The sequence below is a fragment of the Triturus cristatus genome, chromosome 4_1 (assembly GCF_964204655.1).
Source record: "Triturus cristatus chromosome 4_1, aTriCri1.1, whole genome shotgun sequence".
Lineage (NCBI taxonomy): Eukaryota > Metazoa > Chordata > Amphibia > Caudata > Salamandridae > Triturus > Triturus cristatus.
This window is the reverse complement of record NC_140585.1, coordinates 888,747,517-888,767,397: the sequence shown is the minus strand read 5'-3', so window position 1 is coordinate 888,767,397 and position 19,881 is coordinate 888,747,517. Positions and strand designations below refer to the sequence as shown.

The 19,881-nt window shown below is 45.8% G+C and overlaps 1 protein-coding gene across 4 annotated transcripts in view; it reads left to right on the top strand.

The window, feature by feature from the left end:
* The window catches only part of AHCYL2 (adenosylhomocysteinase like 2), a 469,222-nt gene extending 451,328 nt beyond the window's left edge, over positions 1-17,894 (top strand). For all 4 annotated transcript variants that reach the window (XM_085653637.1, XM_085653638.1, XM_085653639.1 and 1 more), the window contains exon 17: positions 14,308-17,894. In XM_085653637.1, the coding sequence (XP_085509763.1) occupies positions 14,308-14,314 (7 nt within the window). In that variant the 3' untranslated portion in view covers positions 14,315-17,894. The remainder of the gene's footprint in view (positions 1-14,307) is intronic.
* Positions 17,895-19,881: the final 1,987 nt, after the last annotated feature.

Below are 19,881 nucleotides of genomic sequence, written 5' to 3'. Positions count from 1 at the left end.
ACTGCCTGATTCTGGACTCTGCCCATCTGCGAAAGAGTCCCAAGCTGGAAAGCTGTGTTTGAGGCATATGAGCTGCAGATTGTACACTTTTGCATAGATCGCCATCTGGTGTTGGGCCCGGATGTTTGCAGTTTGTTTTTCTTCTTGGACAGTCTTTGGAAGTCACGAGTTCGGTGACTCCTCCTTCGGTCCGTACTGCGCATGGGCTTCGGCTCCATCCTCAGATTGTTTTTTTCCGCCATCGGGCTTGGATGTGATACTTCGTGCTCCGGCTTCGAACCTTTCCAGTTCGACCTTCGATGGAAAATCCTCGTCCATCGAGATTCTTAAGAGAAATCATCTTCTTCATCTCTCTCGGCGGCACTTTTCGATCCCAGACATCGGCACCGGCCTACGGGCCTCCCTCGACTCCGGTCTCGGCCGATGGAAAGGACTCCCTTCAAAAAGTGCCCAAAATGTGGGTCTAAATTTCCCCACACAGACCATCCGTGATCGAAGAGCTCGACGCACCATGGCGCACTCATCGACTTTGGCTCCACCCGACATCTTCTGAGACGACACCGGAGCTTCGGGGCAGCAGCACACAGAGCAGGAGGAAGAACTCGTCAGCGCTTCCGAGGCCGACGACTCTGATCTGGAGGAGATAACACCGGCGCAGAAGGTCGTGAGTACCTTACCCCCTCCAACTCCCCTAACCACACCGAAAGAGACTCAGGTTACACCTTCGCCTCCGGGCCTAGGGAAAACCAAACATACAGCTTCTATCACCCCACCTTCGGGCCCGGTGTCGAAGCATCGTAAGTCTCCCGGCGGCTCGGGCTCGAGCCAGCCTACTCCTGGTGCCGACAAACACCGTTCGTCACCGAAGAAAACCACGCCCAGTTCGGCTCCGAAGTCATCGGGCTCGAAACCTGCACTCTCGGTGCCGATAAAGCATAAGCATAAGTCCCTCGGCTCCGACGCTCCGGCGCCGAAGACCGCCTCGGCACCGAAGAAATCGGAGACCCCGAAAAAGCATGGCATGGAGAAACCATCGAAGCCCTCGGCTCCGAAAACATCGGCACCGACAGATGATTCGGTGCCACAAGAACTATTTACGCCTGATCCTTATCAAAAAACTTTAACAAAGGATCCAAAGACTGGTCATTTAACTTTGTCTTCCAAAAAAAGACATTATCACAAGCCAGATCCTCCTCCACCGCCAAAACGGAAGGACTCTGCCACATCCCCCTTCAGAGTACCCTCTCCACCACCTCCTCCACTTTCTCCACCTCCTCCACCTCCCATATCTCCACCACCTTTGCCTCACCGCTCTCCGACCCCATCTCCAGACCCTGATTATGGAGATCCAGATTATGACCCGGCAGACGCCCCAATAGACCCCACACCTCCAGGGACACCAGACCCATGGGAGGATTACCACAACCCCGATATACCAGATGTGCCTCAGGATGATATTTATCCATCCAGGCCGTCTCCTCCAGAGGACTCCCTGGGGTTCCACCACTTAATACAGCGGGCGGCACACTACCATGGGGTAGAATTACATAGCGAGCCAGTTGAGGACGATTTCCTGCTAGACACTTTTGATATACAAGACAAGGCCTCAGCAATATTGCCCATGCTAAAAGGGGTAACCAAACATGCTGCAGAGGTGTTCAAGGACCCAGTCAGAGCTAGGGTACTAAACCCCAGGATAGAAAACAAAATATAAGGCAGCCCCCACAGATCCTGCATATATTAAAGGACCTGCTCCCTTGGACTCTTTGGTGGTATCCACAGCTAGGAAGCGGTCTAACTCTCAATCCTCAGGAGACGCTCCCCCACCAGATAAGGAGTCAAAGCTCTTAGATGCGTCTGGTAAACGCACTGCCTCGCAGGCCGCAAATATGTGGCGCATTGCCAACACACAAGCTCTGCTTGCACGTTATGATAGAGCACATTACGATGAACTGGAGGCTATCATGCAACACCTCCCAGTCAAACATAAACACAGGGCTCAGGAGCTAATACAGGAGCGAAAGCTCATCACCAATACCTCAATTAAATGTGCCCTCGACGCAGCAGACACAGCTTCGAGAGCGATAAACACCAGTGTTTTGCTTCGTCGTCATGCCTGGCTCAGAATCTCAGGGTTTAAGCCAGAAGTCCAGGCATCTATATTAAATCACCCCTTTGACCAACAACACCTATTTGGTCCAAAGGTGGATGAAGCATTGGAGAAAATGAAAAAGGACACGGACACGGCAAAGTCTATGGGGGCATTACAATCCCATACCCCTAGACGCTCATTTCGTCGTTCCTCCTTTCGGGGCACAGGCAGAGGTTACTCTGTAGATAACACCTCTACTTCCTACAAGTCACCTCCTCAGAATACCTTCTCAAAGGGCTATCAGAGAGGTGGTTATAGGGGAAACAATAATAAAGGCAGGGGAAAAACCAACAACACCCGTTCTGCCACACCACCCGCCCAATGACTTTCCCCCGCTTCCCCCAGACCATTCTACTCCAGTCGGGGGCAGACTACAATATTTTCTTCAGACCTGGGAGACCATAGCATCGGACAAATTGGTGACACAAATCGTTCAGTCAGGCTACTGTCTCGAACTAACATCTACCCCACCCAATATTCCACCCAGGCACCGTACAATGTCACAAGAACACACCATACTGCTCAAACAGGAGGTTATCTCCCTCCTCCAAAAACAAGCTATAGAGCAGGTCCCCCTCAATCAGCAAAATCTAGGGGTCTACTCCCTGTATTTTCTAATCCCAAAGAGAGACGAGACCCTATGGCCCATTCTAGACCTCCGGCCTCTAAATGCATACATACATTCGGACCATTTCCATATGGTCACCCTCCAACAAGTTCTCCCTCTCCTGTGTCAGGGAGACTTTCTCACTACACTGGACTTGAAAGACGCATACTTTCATATTCCAATACACCCTTCTCACAGGAAATACCTCAGGTTTGTGGTGGACGGTCAGCATTACCAATTCAAGGTTCTCCCCTTCGGGGTCACAACCGCACCACGGGTGTTTACCAAATGCCTAGCAGTAGTAGCAGCTCACCTCAGAAGGCAACACATTCACGTCTTCCCTTACTTGGACGACTAGCTCATAAAAGCCGCGTCCTACAACCAATGTGTGCAACATACAAACAGCACCATCCAACTGCTCCACCGGCTAGGCTTCACGGTGAACCATCAAAAGTCCCACCTCATACCATCTCACACAAAGCAATATCTCGGGGCCACTATAGACACCTCCAAGGCTATAGCCTATCCCAATTCAGCCAGAATCGCAAGCATATAAGCCTTGCGCCAAACTTTCACTCTTCAACACTCTCTCCCAGCACGAGTGTTTATGAAGCTAATGGGGATGATGGCATCTTGCATCTTCATAGTGCCCCATGCAAGACTCCACATGCGTCCACTCCAAGAGTGCCTAGCACGACAGTGGAACCAGGCCCAGGGACAGCTGACGGATCTGGTGTTGGTGGACGGCCGCACCCATCACTCTCTGCAGTGGTGGAACACCACAAACCTTTCCAAAGGGCGGCCGTTCCTGGACCCGGTTCCTCAGGTGATTCTAACGACGGACGCATCGCTCTCCGGCTGGGGGGCGCACCTTCTACACCTCACAGTGCAAGGTCTATGGACGCCACAGCAAAAAGTACTCCACATCAACCATCTGGAGTTATTGGCGATCTTTCTAGCCCTGAAATCCTTTCAGAAACAAATTTCAGCCAAAGCAGTCCTCATTCGCACAGACAATATGACTGCGATGTATTATATTCAAAAACAGGGGGGGACACACTCTCCCCAGGTCTCCCGCTTAGCACAGAGCATATGGAGATGGACAATTCCACAAAAAATCTTTCTCCTGGCACAGCACGTCCCAGGCATACAAAACACCATGGCAGATCTGCTCAGCAGACAAACGCAGCAAATGCACAAATGGGAACTGCATCCACAAGTTCTTCGCCCATTCTTCCACAAGTGGGGGCATCCTCAGATGGACCTCTTCGCCACCCACCAAAACAAAAAATGCCCAAGCTTCGCCGCCAGATACCCACACCCATTGTCCAAAGGCAATGCGATATGGATGAACTGGTCAGGCAAATTTGCATACGCCTTTCCACCTCTCCCGCTAATTCCGTTAGTGGTAAGGAAGCTACAGCAGCACTCCCTCACACTCATTCTGGTAGCTCCAACATGGGCCAGGCAGCCGTGGTACACCACACTGCTACAGCTATCGGTAGTACCACATCAAAAACTGCACCTGTCCCCATGCCTCCTAACACAGAACCATGGAGAAATCGGGCACCCGGACCCAGCTCAGCTCAACCTTGCGATCTGGCTCCTGAAATCTTAGATTTTGGATACCTTAACCTTCCTCCTGATTGCATGAACATTATCAAGGAAGCCAGACGTCCTACCACTCGAGCATGCTATGCCGCAAAGTGGAAAAGATTTGTTGTTTACTGCAGTAACAATACAATCAACCCGTTAGATGCATCCATACAGCACATCATATGTTACCTGCTCCATCTACAAAGGTGTAACCTGGCATACACATCCATCCGTTTACACCTAGCAGCAATTGCTGCTTACCTGCAAAACAGACAGCATTTATCACTTTTCAGAGTGCCTGCTATTAAAGCTTTCATGGAAGGCCTTAAAAGAGTAATTCCAACCAGAGCACCACCCTCACCTGTGTGGAATCTAAATATAGTTCTTACAAGGCTGATGGGACCGCCTTTCGAACCAATGCATAAATGTGAGCTACAGTTCCTCACCTGGAAAACAGCTTTCCTCATTGCTATCACTTCCCTTAGAAGGGTTAGTGAAATACAAGCGTTCACTATACAAGAACCCTTTTTGCAGATACATCACAGCAAGGTGATACTTCGTACAAACCCAAAATTTCTGCCCAAGGTCATTTCCCCCTTCCATCTTAATCAATCGGTGGAATTACCGGTTTTTTTCTCGCAACCTCAATCTGTTGCGGAAAGGGCTCTACATACACTTGATGTTAAAAGGGTTTTGTTGTACTACATACAAAGAACGCAACCTTTCAGGAAGACCAAACAATTGTTTGTCTCCTTCTCTCCACCGCATAAAGGTAACCCCATCTCTAAATCAGGGATAGCTAGGTGGATTGTTAAGTGCATACAAATTTGCTATCACAAAGCAAAAAGAACATTATCTGTGCCACCTAAAGCCCACTCTACAAGAAAGATAGGGGCTTCTATGGCTTTTCTAGGGAACATACCCTTAGATGACATCTGCAAGGCAGCCACATGGTCAACTCCGCACACCTTCACAAAACATTACTGTGTAGATGTGCATTCCAAGCAACAAGCTAGTGTGGGCCAGGCTGTACTAAAGACACTATTTCAAACCGCTGCAACGGATACCGGTGGTCGCCGCTAGGGCTGGGTACTGCTATATAATCTATGCAAAAGTGTACAATCTGCAGCTCATATGCCTCGAACGGAATATGCTACTTACCAGTATGCATCTGTTCTTGGCATGTAGAGCTGCAGATTTGTACACGCCCGCCCGCCTCCCAGGCTACCTGTATCCGTTCCAGTCTATCTTATTTAGATACAACACACATGGGTTTCTTACTGTTATCACTACGCTCCATCATTTCCCTGCTGGCGAAAAACAATCTGAGGATGGAGCCGAAGCCCATGCGCAGTACGGACCGAAGGAGGAGTCACCGAACTTGTGACTTCCAAAGACTGTCCAAGAAGAAAAACAAACTGCAAACATCGGGCCCAACACCAGATGGCGATCTATGCAAAAGTGTACAAATCTGCAGCTCTACATGCCAAGAACAGATGCATACTGGTAAGTAGCATATTCCTTTTTTTGTTGCTGTGTGTACGTCCAGCAGGTGGAGCCTGCTGGGTAGAACCTGGAGGCTATGCTCATTCCAAGTCTGTCATGTCCGTATACAATACAACTTTAATTCCTGCCGCTAGTAGGAAATACAGGTTTCTGGTGGAGCTCATGTCATTCATTATACTGATACTAGATTGCAGATGGAAGGTCCACCTGACACCAGGGACATTGAGCAGTCACCTTCATCCTGGCCTCTAGCAATTGGGAAAATGTAAATGGTCACCTACATGTGATCTTGCTCTGCAGTCTCTTGAAGTGTATGCCGTTCGTTCTTCTGCAGATTCAGCTAGCAATGATTATTGTTGTTACCCGACTGATGAAGAGCACATGTCGTGATTCAGAGTGAGAACAATATTGTAGGCAAATGAGAAGACTTCCTATCAGCACTCTGAGCTGTCTCTCTGGCGCTGAAGTATTTTTTCTCTTCTGTCCTTCTCATCCTCATCATGACCAAGACTTAAACGCCACATCCATAATTTATACCCAGATTGACTGCCAGCACTCACTTGAGTAGAAGCATATTATCTGATGCCTAAACATGTGACAAAGGAGAGTGAGTGAGTGGGAAGTCATCCATCCAAACTGTTATGTCTAGAGCAGAGATCGGTCTGTTTGCTTAAGGAAAACCACCTCTGAATGTGGTCAAGAATTGTTGCTGCTCATCGGTCTGGGAGCGGTTGCAAAGGCATTTCCAAATAATACGATGGTCATCATTCCACAGCAAGGGGTTATTTACAGAAGGAGAAAGGTGAAGACTGTTGGCAGTCTACACAGGAGTGTACGTCCCAGCGAATTTGCCCCAAGATCAGATCGCAGTGCACTGCTAGAGATCGCAAAGAACCCTAAACCTACTTCAAGAGATCTGCAGGCCTCAGTAGGTCAAATGTGTAATAGTTCATGTTTCTGCCATTCAGAAAAGACTGTACATGTTTGACTTGTATTACAAGGTATCCAGGAAAAAGCCCATTCTTTCCAGTAAGAACATTGCTGGTTAGCTTTGTTTTAGAAAACAACTAATGAATGAACCAAAAGACTACTGGAACAATGTCCTTTGTAACTATATAGTTTGACTTCAATACATAACAGGTTTAGCAAAAACCAAACACTGTCACTGCAAGAACCTCATACCAGTGAGGAGTGATAATTTGGCCTGCATTGCATCTGTAGGACCTGCAAGGATCTTTGAGTCCACCAAAAATCCCTCTCTTAACTAGTGCATTCTAAAGGAAAATGTGTGACCATCTGCCCAGCACTGAAAACCTAGCTGAAAAGTGGGTCGAGCTGGAAACAGGTATTTTAAGTCATTACTGTTAAATGAGGTTCTGTAGGTTACTGAGTGAAACGGTGCACTTTACACACAAGGCCACTGAATGTTGGTGTATATTTATTTGTATATTTGAATAATAAGTGGCATTTTTGTTATCTTTTCATGAGGTTACATTCACCTACTGTTAAGAATTGACAAGAATGAGATCAATGGGGAGGGCACAGAGCCCGTTGTGCCTACGGGGGTGTGGACTGCGGGGCGCCTTCTATCACACTCTATGGGACTGCCCGAACATAGCTGCATATTGGAGGGAGGTAGTGGGGACGCTCTCACAGGTCACCGGGCGCGAGGTCCCACTGGAACCCCGGATGTGTTTGTTGAATGTGTGGGATGCTACTGACCTTAACCAGGATGCTCAAACCTGGGTGACTATTGGGCTAACACTGGCGTAGAGGTCCATTGCGCAATACTGGGGGGCGCAGGCAACCCCCTCGCACGGGAGATGGGCCCGGGACATGGACAGTGCCATGACAGCAGAGAGGGTGGTGTGTAAGAATAGAGGCTGTCCCAGGCGCTGGCAACGAATTTGGGGAAAATGGAACACGTTTAGAGGCAATATCTGTGAACCCCCGGTGGCGGACTCCGAGTCCGAGCTCAGTGACTGAAACTGCTTCTACGCCATTCTTGCGGCCGGGGGAGGGATGTGATGTGATGGGAGATGGCGGTGCGGGCGGGAGGAGGCGAGGAGTGGCTAGGATGGGAGGGGGTGGTGGTGACTGTAAGGGTGGTTTGCTAAATGTCAGGACAGGCTCCTATGCTACCAGAAGTACTGCCGTGAATTATACTGTAATGTTCAAAGGTGCATCTTTGTTTTTTTTTTTGTTTAATAAAATGTTTTAAAAAAAAAAAAAAAAAAAAAGAATGAGATCAAGGTCAAATTTGTGTTAAAGTATAAAACCAAGAGGATGTGCTTTCATTGTATGTTTTTGGTGTTGTGCCCTTGGCCTAACACTTTGAGAAAGCGTTACAGCTGTTTCGTTTGTTTTAAAACTCAAAGCTACAAGCCAGCCTTCACAACTTGATTCACCCAAACTACTGAGGCTTCTGGGTGCAAACGGTACTTTTATTTCACTCTTGTGCCTTCATTGCATCAACAGTTGATTGTCACTGATGAATACGATCTAGATTTACCAGCAAAGCATGTTTTGCGTTGGCTGACTGTAACCAGTGCATGCGTTAAGTTGCTCCTCTATACAACAGTACCTAAAATGTACTCACTGGATGATTTGTCCACAGATGTGACAGCACCGTCACAACCCTCTTACTCTAGATACCTGTAACCAATGCACACTATGTCACTCCTCTGTAAACGTATCTTAATAATGTAGTCTGATTGATAGTGCCTCTCCTTAGTAGAACAATGTGTGCTTCCTGTCATCTTAGAAGGGGACTTTCAAGATCCCTTTTCAAAGACTGCTCTATACAGTCCGTCATTGTAGGCCCCTTGCCTGTCTTTTCAGTGATCATTTGAAGCTTTATCATGAATGATGTATCCAGCATGTGACTGTGCTGCTGTACTATCACGCTGAGCCCCTGAGAGGATTCTGTTGAGACCTGAGGAAGATTGCTTATCAATCGATTGTAGTAAAGTGCATGCGCTGTTTCACTCCTGTTTTTGCCATTGAATGATTAAGGACTATGATCTAAGACAAGATAACAAAAATGGTTCCCACTTAGGCCACACTGTTATTGAACATGATTTCCGCAAGTCACCCCCCTCACGTATCGTGCTACAAATCTGCTAATGTATTCTGGTGCATCGTCATGGGTGTGAAGGTTTCTGCAAATGCAACTACTGTATATTAGTGTCTTGGCCAGTTTGTTCTGAGTGAGGGGCTTACATGACAGCAGCTGTGGTCAAAACGATCTCTAGGCACTTCTAAGGAAGCTCTAAACAAACCTCAGTAAGGAGCAAGGGAAGTCCTGATTTCTGTTTGATCATTGTAACCAGAGATTACTCAACCATTGAATTATCCCAGGTGCCAGCCTGGATCTCAAAACGTATTTCCAGTAATTGCTCCCATGTGCTGGTAGGTGGTACCATCCGACTCCGCAGCAGCCTGATCCTGCTTCAGAAACAGACTGCCTGGAGGCAGATATACCTGCCATCCCTGCCTGCTGATGTCGGTGCCTTTTTTCCAGGCCTTTGATGTGCTTCCGGAGTTCCATTACTGACCTTTTTGTCTTTTCTTCATTAACTCTAAAAAAATTAAAAATAAATAGGGGGCAGTGTGTGCAGGAAGACTGCCCTGAAGACTACAAGCTTCAAACTGTGCTGCACCTGCATGAAAATGCTCTGCCTCAGACCTGCATGACATCTGTCTTTGGTGTCTCATATACACAAGCATGAGTCATAGTCATGTGACTGATGCTCCCTGATGCCTCTGAAGGGAGTGGGAGGCGATGTTGTACATGGGTGAGCACAAGAAGTGAAGGTGTTCCTCCTCAGTGTCCCGGTTCGGGTCCAGATCTCTGTCCTTGCGCAAGTCTTAAGATGAAGTCCTCGGACAAATCTCAGCTCAAACCCAAGAAGACCAGGCGAGTCCTCCCCATGTTGCCTCCGCACCAGAAAGAAATCAGCACTGTGCTTGCAGGACCTTCATTGTTTGTTCTGGCTTGTCTGGCACAAGATCTGAGGTGCCAGTTCCAGATTCCACCCAGACACCAATGTGCGTCCACAGCTAAGTGAAGCTAGATCTCAACCAGTGTCAAATTACGAGACTATAACGCAAAACCAGTGATGTCAGAGTATTTTCTGGCAGTACCTCTGTGCCAATATCTTTGACTATTTGAGGCTTTATTTGGCTACAACACAGAAGCCATTCAGGAATTGGAGAATGTGCCACATGATAAGGAGGGGGGGCAATGTATTACCTCCGCACTGTACTGTAGATGAACTGTATTTAGACCTTAAACTCTACTGGTCTTGATACTTCACCAGAGGCTGAATAGATCTCTCCATTGCACCCCCAACCAAGGAAGGCACCTCCTTTATTGTAGTGGTACTTATGCCATCAGAGGTGCTGTAGCTGTCGTTGCCCAGTCTGGAAACTTAGTATAAACTGCTTACTGGGATTTTGCTACCTGGCCCTAATATTTTAGAGTGTTTGCTACCTTTCGACGAGGCCCCTATAGACACTCTGGTTGAGAAATGGTTGAAGACTTTCTCGGAACCACCAGTAAGACACCTCCTCCTCACACTCCATAGGCTTGCTCTCGCTAACCAAGCCTTTTTGACACCACTCCTAACACCTGAAAGTCTTGTAGTGAAGACTTCAGCCAGCAAAGTAAACCCAAAGACATTCCCTGCTGCCTCTCCTGATATAGAATCGAAGTTCATTAATCCACTTGGAAAGAGGATGTTCTTCACTGCCAGTTTGAGACTGCGATCTGTGGGCTGCCTGTTGAGCAGATACGGTCATGCTTCTGGATGTGGCGAGCAAGGTCTTGTCCATCCTTCCTGTGGCTTGAAATTCTTTGCACAAGCCTTCAACAGCGGGTAAGATGCGGGTGAATACATTTTGCGAGCTGGGCTGAACACCACAGACTGAATGCCATGCAGTGGACACTTCAGCGGTGACTTATTGTCATGCTTGGATGTGTTCCACGGATATATCCAGGGACGTGCAGGCATCCTCATTGGCAATGCCTTTTGATATTTTGAGGCTGTTTGGAGCGCATTCAGCTTTGTAGTTCTTTAAAAAATAATCATGCTACAGCTCGATCCTTGGGCTTGCTGTCCCCGGCTGGCCAGATCAATCAACAATACTGAAAGCTCCGTAGGAGACGCAGCAGGTAGAGAGGGGCCTTTTATGAAGCCATGCTGCTCATCTTGGCACGCTTCCAGCTCCCTCAGGCGTACCTTTTGGCCCAATAGGGAGTCTCATTTGAGTTGCTGACAGCGGGTTTATCGTCGCCACCGTCTGGGTGTAGGAAGACTGGCCACCTGTTGTGCTGTCTGATACACGTCTCGATCTCTACAGCAGATGCATCAAGATCTGATATACCACCATCTGACTCCGACTCAGTCCTTCTGACGCACAATCATGCACAGACCGTTCACCAGCTTTTTAGCTCAGACTCTGACCAAAGCCAGCCTTATGGAGACGACAGTGGTGGAGTTGGGGAAAATTTTCCCCATCCTATGTTAATAGCTGGTATATGGAGCCCCAGGATGCCAGTGGGCTAAACACCCCTTCCAGTACTGTATTGGTTACCGCCCCCTGCCAGAGTGCCCCCCCCAATCCAATCCAATCCCCTCGAGCCCACCAATTTAGGAAAACACTTCATTTGCCACAGTAATAATAATAATAATACGGCATTTTATAGAGCGCGATCAGCTACCTCACAAGGAGGTGTCCCGGCGCTAAAAGAACAGGTTTGACCACGAGGACTAGAGTAATAGCGCCTAACGCGGTTGGGTGAAAAGCCAGGTCTTCATCATCCGCTTAAAACAGAGCTCGGAGGGGGCCTTCTGAAGGGCTGCTGGGGTCCTTGACCTTCACCTCCCTCTGTGTAGGTAAACACAAATGTGTTGACAGAGGTCATACAGTCTGGCCAGGCACTGACCCAACGCCTTTTGCCCTTTAATGAAGCCCTCACTGGCACGCTGCTGGGTACTTAGGCTAAATCTTAATCTCGCCCCTCAAGTCCACCTACAGGTTGCCTGCCACCACAGACATTTCTTCCCATGAAGTGGAAGAGGGACTCCATCGTTTGGACCTCCAAGACACCCAGTTTTTACACTAATCATACCAGAGAACATTAGGTGGACAATCTGCTCTTTTTACGGGTTCTCAGGTGGGGGGGCGGGGGGGGGAGCAGGTGGGGGGAGGGTAAGGTGGTGCAGAACCCGACTATCTCTCGATGGATAGTCCTCGGCATTGAGATCTGCTTCACCCTGGCTAAGAAGCAGGCTCCTGAAGGCATAAGGGCCCACTCTACCACGGCCAAGGCTGCTCCTATGAAATGCATGCAGAGTACCTGTCATGGATATTTGTCAGGTAGCTCTGTGGGCATCAGTGCACGTGTTCATGAAGCACTACTGCCTCTACAGTCAAGTACGTCGAGATTGGCATTTTGCCTGCTCAGTCCTAAAGCACTTTTTTAGTTTGAGACATTCCACAAACCTAACAACTTGGGAGGTACTGCTTTGGTATAACTTCTAAAGGTGAGGAATTTTCAGTATCCATCATTAAAACAAAGTATTTAACCTTCTATAACACTCTTTCTGCTGGATACTCAATCTAACCACGGATTTCTCACCATCCTCCCACCTCCCTGTTCTGAGGTATGGTATCTTCCATCTAAAAAGATCCTAATCTAGCAATTGACGCAATGGCTCGTTCAATTTGCTGATTGACTGCGTTCCAGTGTGCACAAGAGTTACTGAAAAAACTGGCGTCAGTGTGCATAGGTGGTGCGCATATGCAGCTAAGCTAGTCACTCCTGGAGTGGAATGGCGAAGACACAGAATCTCAAGGTGCCACCTATCGGCGCTCAGAGCACTGCTTTTGAGTTTTTTCAGATCAAGTCTGGCACCAGGCGGAAATTTTAAAGGTGAGAAATGTGTGTTTGGATATAGTATCTACCATCAAAAGTGTTAATGAAGGTAAGTAACTTGTTCATTTCTTCAGAAAGTGGTGTCTTCTTTGTGTGTGGGTAGTCCATCATGTCCCCTGATATTTTCTGTCAGCCACATCCCTCTGAGGAGAGTCTTCAATGGTTGGATCTCAAGAGCTCCCTTATATTTTTCATCAATCCAACTAAGGAGCACCGAGTAAATGAGCAGCTTTTTGTGGGTTCTCTGATGCTAAGAAGCAAGGGGCAGTTGAGAAACCTCTTATCCAGATTACTTTTGCCTAAAAATGTGGTATGTCTTGTCCAAAGAGGAGCCTCGTGTGAGCCTTCGTGCTCATTCTGCCAGAGCTAAGGCAAGCCCCTATGACCTTGGTTAGGGTAGTTCTGGTGCTAGATATTTGCCAGGCGGCAACAAGGGTGTCCCTCTACTCCTTCCCCGGGCGTTAGAGCCTTTTCTTTGTGGTCCTCAGAGACGGCCATTTTGGCTGCTAGTTCCTGCAGAATTTCCTGGTGTAAAGTCTGCTTCTCAAGCTCTCCACCTTTTGGGAGGTACTGCTTTGGTATTGAGTCAAAAGAGGAGGAATCTGCAGTTAGAAGTACCCATCAGAACAAGGTACTTGCCTTCGCTAACACTCTTTCTGGTGGATATTCTAACTGCCAGATCCTCACCGAGCTGTACTCCTCCTGTTCTATGTATTGTAAGTATTCATAAAGTTAGATTGTGCGCACTGTCAAGTTTCTGAATCTGTCACTGACGTTCTGCTTCTAAGGGTGCAGAATACTTAGTTATAAACTGATGTTGGCGTGCAGGGATGAAACTTAAATATAGCTCCTCGCCGTCACTTCTGGAGACTGAATGAGGCTACCACTGAGACTGATGGTGCTACCTACCTGTGTGTGGGATCTTTTTCTGGGAAAAGCTTCTAGATCTAATCTGGCACCTGGGGTGATTTAAAGGTGAGTAATCTGCGGTATAAGATCTTCCAGAAAGCGCGTAGCTGCAGTTGTCCGTTTTTCATCACGTAGCTCCTGCCAGTTGCCAGAATCCAAGCACCCTTTAATGTTTTGCAGTTAGTTCTGTTATTGCACTGTGGGTTACAAGCTGGCGTCTGCTGGTACTCCTCGCGTACACTGGAGGGCCACTGTAATATTTCCTTCACTTTTTGTAAGGTTCTTTGGAGTTCATATTTGCTTGGTGTTGATATAGGAAGAAAACTGACCGAATAATAGCTCTTATTCTAATGTTACTTTTTAATAAAATTATGTAAAATGAATACAGTTTGAAGAACGGAGCAGGGAACTGCTGTGGCCACTTTTCTCCTTCGGGAGTCCTATTATCACCTCCGTCCTACAGTGAGTAGATGTTTTTTTTTTAATGTGAGGCAGGTTTCACAGGAGGCGGAACTATGTTGAAGGGGTACAGTGCTAAAAAATCTGTTATGCAGCTACCTTTGTAAGACTTGTTTCTTGTTTCTTTCTTTTTAGGTATTGAGATTTCGCATCTGTAAGGAGGAAAGGTAAAAGGTTGAAGACTGCCCACCTTTCACAGCTACTGTATTTCAGGGTGACACAGTAGGCGCTTCCCCCCTCTACAGCTGCCGGACTCGCTCGCTTAGTAAACAGTGTGTTAGATTATTTATTTATTAAAACAAAAACCTGTCTAGAATACTGTACATGCCTCCTCTGCCCATGGGGTTGACTGCCATATGACTGGGAAACCAACCCCTGTGTGTGTGGCTGTTCCGTGGCGGGGCAGCCTCTATTCTCTGGTCAAATGTATTGCAAGTATCTGTCCGCTTCAAGCCATCCGTTATTCGAGGGGGAGGGGCCTCTTGGCTCGCAGGTGTTCCTGTTTTCATCATTTTGTATTCATGCCGCTTAATTCAGCGAAAGATGTAACTCGTATTTTTCAAATCCAAAATAGTGTTTCTTAAAGAAACTTCAAAATATTGTTTTCCCCATTGTTTTAGTCTGCAAAAGCGAGAGGAACCCAGTGTTAGATATCTTGACCATTACATAAACAATGAAATTAGCACAAACGTGTTTGCTGATGAAGGCTGGCGATTGAAGTATTGCAAAGAAAAATGAATCCTAAATCTTCCTTTGATTCATTTACATTTATAAACAAGTAACTGCAGCACATCTTTTCTGCTTTCAGATCAGAAGCCGATCCCTTACCTTAATTTAGGCAACAGTGGGAACAATTTAACAAAAATGTGAATTTCTGATAGGAATAGTTTGTAGACGTTTTCTTCTCCTGTCTGAACATAACTTGGATACCTAGAGCAGGAAGACAGATATTCTTGAAACATCAATCGCTGTGCTACTGAGTGAGGGGTCTCAACTTAGAATCTATTAAGGGTCGGATCCGGTAAGCATTCTTTGCAGTAGGTTCTTAAGATGGGTGTTTTGCTCAGGGAGTAGGCAGGTGAATCTCAGGAACAGCCCATATGTCACATTTTCAGAACTTCAATTTTGGTACGAGTCCTCAACTCAATGCGCCAGAGTCTCATCTTTGAAAGCGTTTGGCTCCTTCATCCAAGTCCAGTTGATGTTCACTAAAACTTCTGCACAAGAACAGCTTTTTCCATTATGACCAACTTCTAACGACCGGCCTCTACTTGTTGGAGCAGCAGATCTGAAAACAGCCTCCAATAGCCCAAGCCTTCCTCTCTTTGCAAACCCTTTCCATGTGCCTCAGACTTTCTCGATTTCTTTTTCTCTTTCATGCGGCTGAGTCTAGGAAGTCTTTACTGTTATTGGAAAAACATTTGTCCTGACAGACACTTCTTTTTCTTTCATGTTGGGGTCCTGCAGCCCCCTTATTTCACATGAACCCAAGAACCATTCCACCCGCTCTGTCTACATGTGCTCTCCATCTTGGTAGGCTGGAAGAAAATGAGAGGATTTGGGAGGTAGAGTAGGATCTTGGGGTCCGAGGTCTGTTTTGAGCCATGGCGAAGCATTTGACCAGTCTTTGTTTTATTATTATTTTTAGCTTTCATATTGTTTTTATATTTTTATAATAATGCAACCTCTGCTTCGGTAGGTCACAGCGGTTGGATGTTCTAAAAACATGAAGCAAGGAGGGTTGCCCTTTTAATGCTATAGAAGACACTACAGGAAATATGTCCTTCTTAGTACTAGATACACAAATGTGTTTTTGATATATCGTGACGTTTGTGCGACATATTGTAACAACACTACCCTCACTTTAAATGAAAACCAAATCCCTCCAGACTAGTGGTGGGGGCACCAAAGTGGCATAATCCCCCAGCTTGGCTTGGGTTTAAAGTGCAGAAAAGACAGGAAACCCACAATGTGGTTTGATATATAAAGTGATTATTTATGTTGTGCCAGGCAGTACTAAGTTGCTTTGTGTAAACTATATAGATATTTGTTTCATTTCTGCGTGGCGTAAGCAATGGTCTGGTCAGATTGTGGGTTGTGTACTCCTGGCAAAATGTGTTCAGCTTAACAGACTGCAACTTAGGCTGTATACTTAGATAATTATGATCAGACATGGAAAGCCCTCTAGTCTTTTGTTGAGCAGCACACAAACCTTGACCTGAGCAGTCGGTTCTAAGCTGGGACTTCGGAGCATGAACATTGCCCATTCTGACGATACGCAAAGTATGAATGAAATTCAGACTTGAAAAGAATAGAACCTAGAACTCCAAAACTTCCTTTTTTTTTTCACACAAAACAGTTCTGCACCTATGTGATTTCATGACTTGAAAGTATGGACTAAAGTCTTTTATAACAATAAGTTATTCAGTTGTCCTCATAGCATCCTCAACAGCCCATTGAAGTTTTTTCTCGGACTTTGTAATATGTATGACAGCAAATATTTTGAATTTAGATCTGTGGGAGCGAGCCTCGGAATTCGCAGAAGAATATGGTTCGGATCTGGTTTGGTACAAGAAAATTGACTTTGCTCAGCATGCCATGACTTTGCAATATTAACGTTTACAGTAATGATAGCTCACCAGTCTCTTCACCTAGTCTTGCTCTTTGGATTCAGACCAGTCCCTTTCTTCTGGTATTTGCCTCACCCTAACTTGACCCTCACCCTGTAGTCTCAGCATACCGTTTGCCAAGACAGGATCCAAAAGTATTGTATTATTTATGGTGTGGTTCCCCTTGAACTTGACACTACATAGACTATTTAACACTAAAAACTGCACAGCACTTTGTTGGTTCTACTAGGCAGCTGAACACATTTCCTAATCTTGTAGCTGTTTTCTTCTGCAAGTATTGCATCCTTTGATGGACTGGCACTGGCGCCATGGTCTTTGCATTTTCTGTTTTATTGTCCAAGCTGGCATTCCCCGCTCCCCATGTACCATCTCTTGCTGCAGGACTCTGGTCCAGACTGTCATTTTATTCCAGGTTCTAGAGAAAGAAAATGTCTGGTGTCTGAATCTCTGCAATATGTTCAATGAAGGTCTCAGCTGGAACACTACATAATATTCAAGTAAAATCTCAGGCTGCGAATACAACACAGTTTGTAGAGGGAAGCGCTTCTCTCTAAGTCAACAGTATGTGGTCCACCCACCAGCGCATCAGTTTGTGCTAATTTCAGTCTTGTGTATTTTAGCTAAGGTAGTTGGAAACAAATGTGATTATTTTTTTTACTTGAATTTTTTATTTCTATACATCTCGCCTTTTAGCTTTACCCCTATTGCTACGCATTACCAGTAAAGCTTTTGCTGCTTGGCTTTTTTTCCTGATCTGTCTGGAATCTCACCTCCTTGTATGATCATCTGAGATTTACTCATTGTAATTGTTTTAAAATAATACAGAAAAGTAACTTAAGAGAAATAATATTAAATGGAGCTAGGCAACACCAGCAAATTGTTTAAGCAAAATAATTCAGTTCTGAACGTTATCAATAGTAAAATAATAGAATTGTTTATTTATCAGCACATTTCAACAGTACAGAAATAAACTTTTGAATATATACCATTTTCAAACAAATGTCTAAGTATTAACGTATGCGTGATTGTATTAGATCAGCAATAAGGAATCTGTCTGTAACCTCAAGAAATAAAGTGCTTCAGAAACTGGAATGTCGCTTTGGTGTCTTCACTTTGAGTTATTTTTCAAGCCCCTCCCTCCTTCCCTCAGCTGTTCTGGAGATTGGATTTGCTATGCATTACATATTGGATGAGCTGAACCGTAAGATGCACAGGTTTTTCCGGAGTCAAATTTCTTGACTCCTATAGGATGGTGATTGAAAGTGACCTCAAGGACAAGAGCAATAATTGTCATATGATGCCTCATCGTCCTTTGTTTAATGCAATGCAGTATTGCTTATTCCGACGCACCCCGGTATACAGCTGTTTTCGTACATACTTTTAAGTCTTCCTTCCTCGAGGCTCATGGCTGTCCTGTATCTATGGGGATTAGAGAAGGGTATCTTTTGGACAGCATAGGGGCCTAGGCCCGTTGGAGCCCAAACTATATTGGCCATGATCCCAATAACCTATTCTAGCAGCACAGGCAAAACGCGTCCCTGCGAAGCTCTGTTGCAAACACATTTCCCCTCCTTAATAAACAAATGTCACCAGCAGCTTAACATTTCAAGAGGTTGCATAAGTGAATACTCCTGGTACAGTCGTATAACAGTTCAGTTTACACTCTTAACCTGCCCACTTAGCCCTTTCTTGTTCAGTCACAAGACCCTGACCCTTTGCACCCCAACTGGTTACTCCTCCTCGGACTCCGCTGGATTCTGATTCTTATACAGATTAACTATCTGAGTAAGATGCCTTTACAGAAGATTCTCTACCTAATAGTGCATTTTCCTGGTTTGGGGCTTAAATGAAGTGAGTCTTTTTCCACTTTTTCCAACGTAGTGGAGGATCACCCTTTGTTTGTAAAAACTTCGGTGAAGGATTGAAATGCATGTTTAAATACCATTAGACAAAGTTTATTAAAAAAAAAAATACATCACAAATGTTGTTCCCTAAAGAAAAGCCTGATTGTATCAATATAGTAACATATAACCCGACCAAATTACGGTCTACTACTGAATTAGTCAACTAGTGTTTGTTATAGACAAAAACTGCATCACATTTTGTGCAAACCACTGACGTGCAAACCACTGACGTGCAGAACACAGAATTATGCTTTAGCTTGTTTGTGTGCACATCACACACGTACAGGAACAGTATCACTCTCCATTCTTGTGCACATCACAGATGAGACGGGTAGCTATCATTTACTTCCGTACTTCTTGGCCATGTATTCGAGAACCGCATGCACATCACAGAACCAGACGTGCAATTATAATGTATGCCAGAAGGTGGCGCAGCAGTACAACAAAGGAGAAAATCTCGTGCTACTGTTTAGTTTGGTTAAAAGGTAATGTGTCAGTTCCGTTGTCAGCTCCCGCCTTAGTCCGCAATCTTGCAAAATAACATTCGCACTCACAGACTTCTATATTTAGATTTATTTTCCAAGCAGCGGATTTAGTGCAGTTATCTGATATTTTGTAACAGTAGCATTCTATGAAGCTCCGGAAACAGACCAAAGGGAAGCATTTTATGACATAACAATAGTTAAAGGCACATGCCTTTAACACAGAGTATAACAGACATTTGCTTCTGATAGAGACTTCTAGCCACAGATTACTCACCTTTTGAATATTCCGCAGGTGTCTGACTGGATCCAGAAACTTTTTCATAGTACCTGTGCGCACCAAAAGGCGGCGCCCTGCTGCTCTGCACTGACACCGTTCCACTCTAGAAATTTTTTGTGAGGCCTAAATAGGCACCACCAGACGCTGATCCGGAGTTTACTCTCCTCTCTCAGACACTTTTACCTACGATTTTGGACCACTTTTCTCAGATTGCAGGGATGTCATCTCCTAAAATGACAGGTTTTAAGCCCTTTAGGGACTGTTGCAAACAGATGTCTGTGACGGATGTCCACCAGGTGTGCCTATGGTGTCTGGGGTCGAGTCACGACATCAAGACCTGTGAAGACTGGGTCGATAACCCTAAAGGCCATCCGGGAACGCAAGGCAAAACTTTGCGTTACCAAGCACAAGAA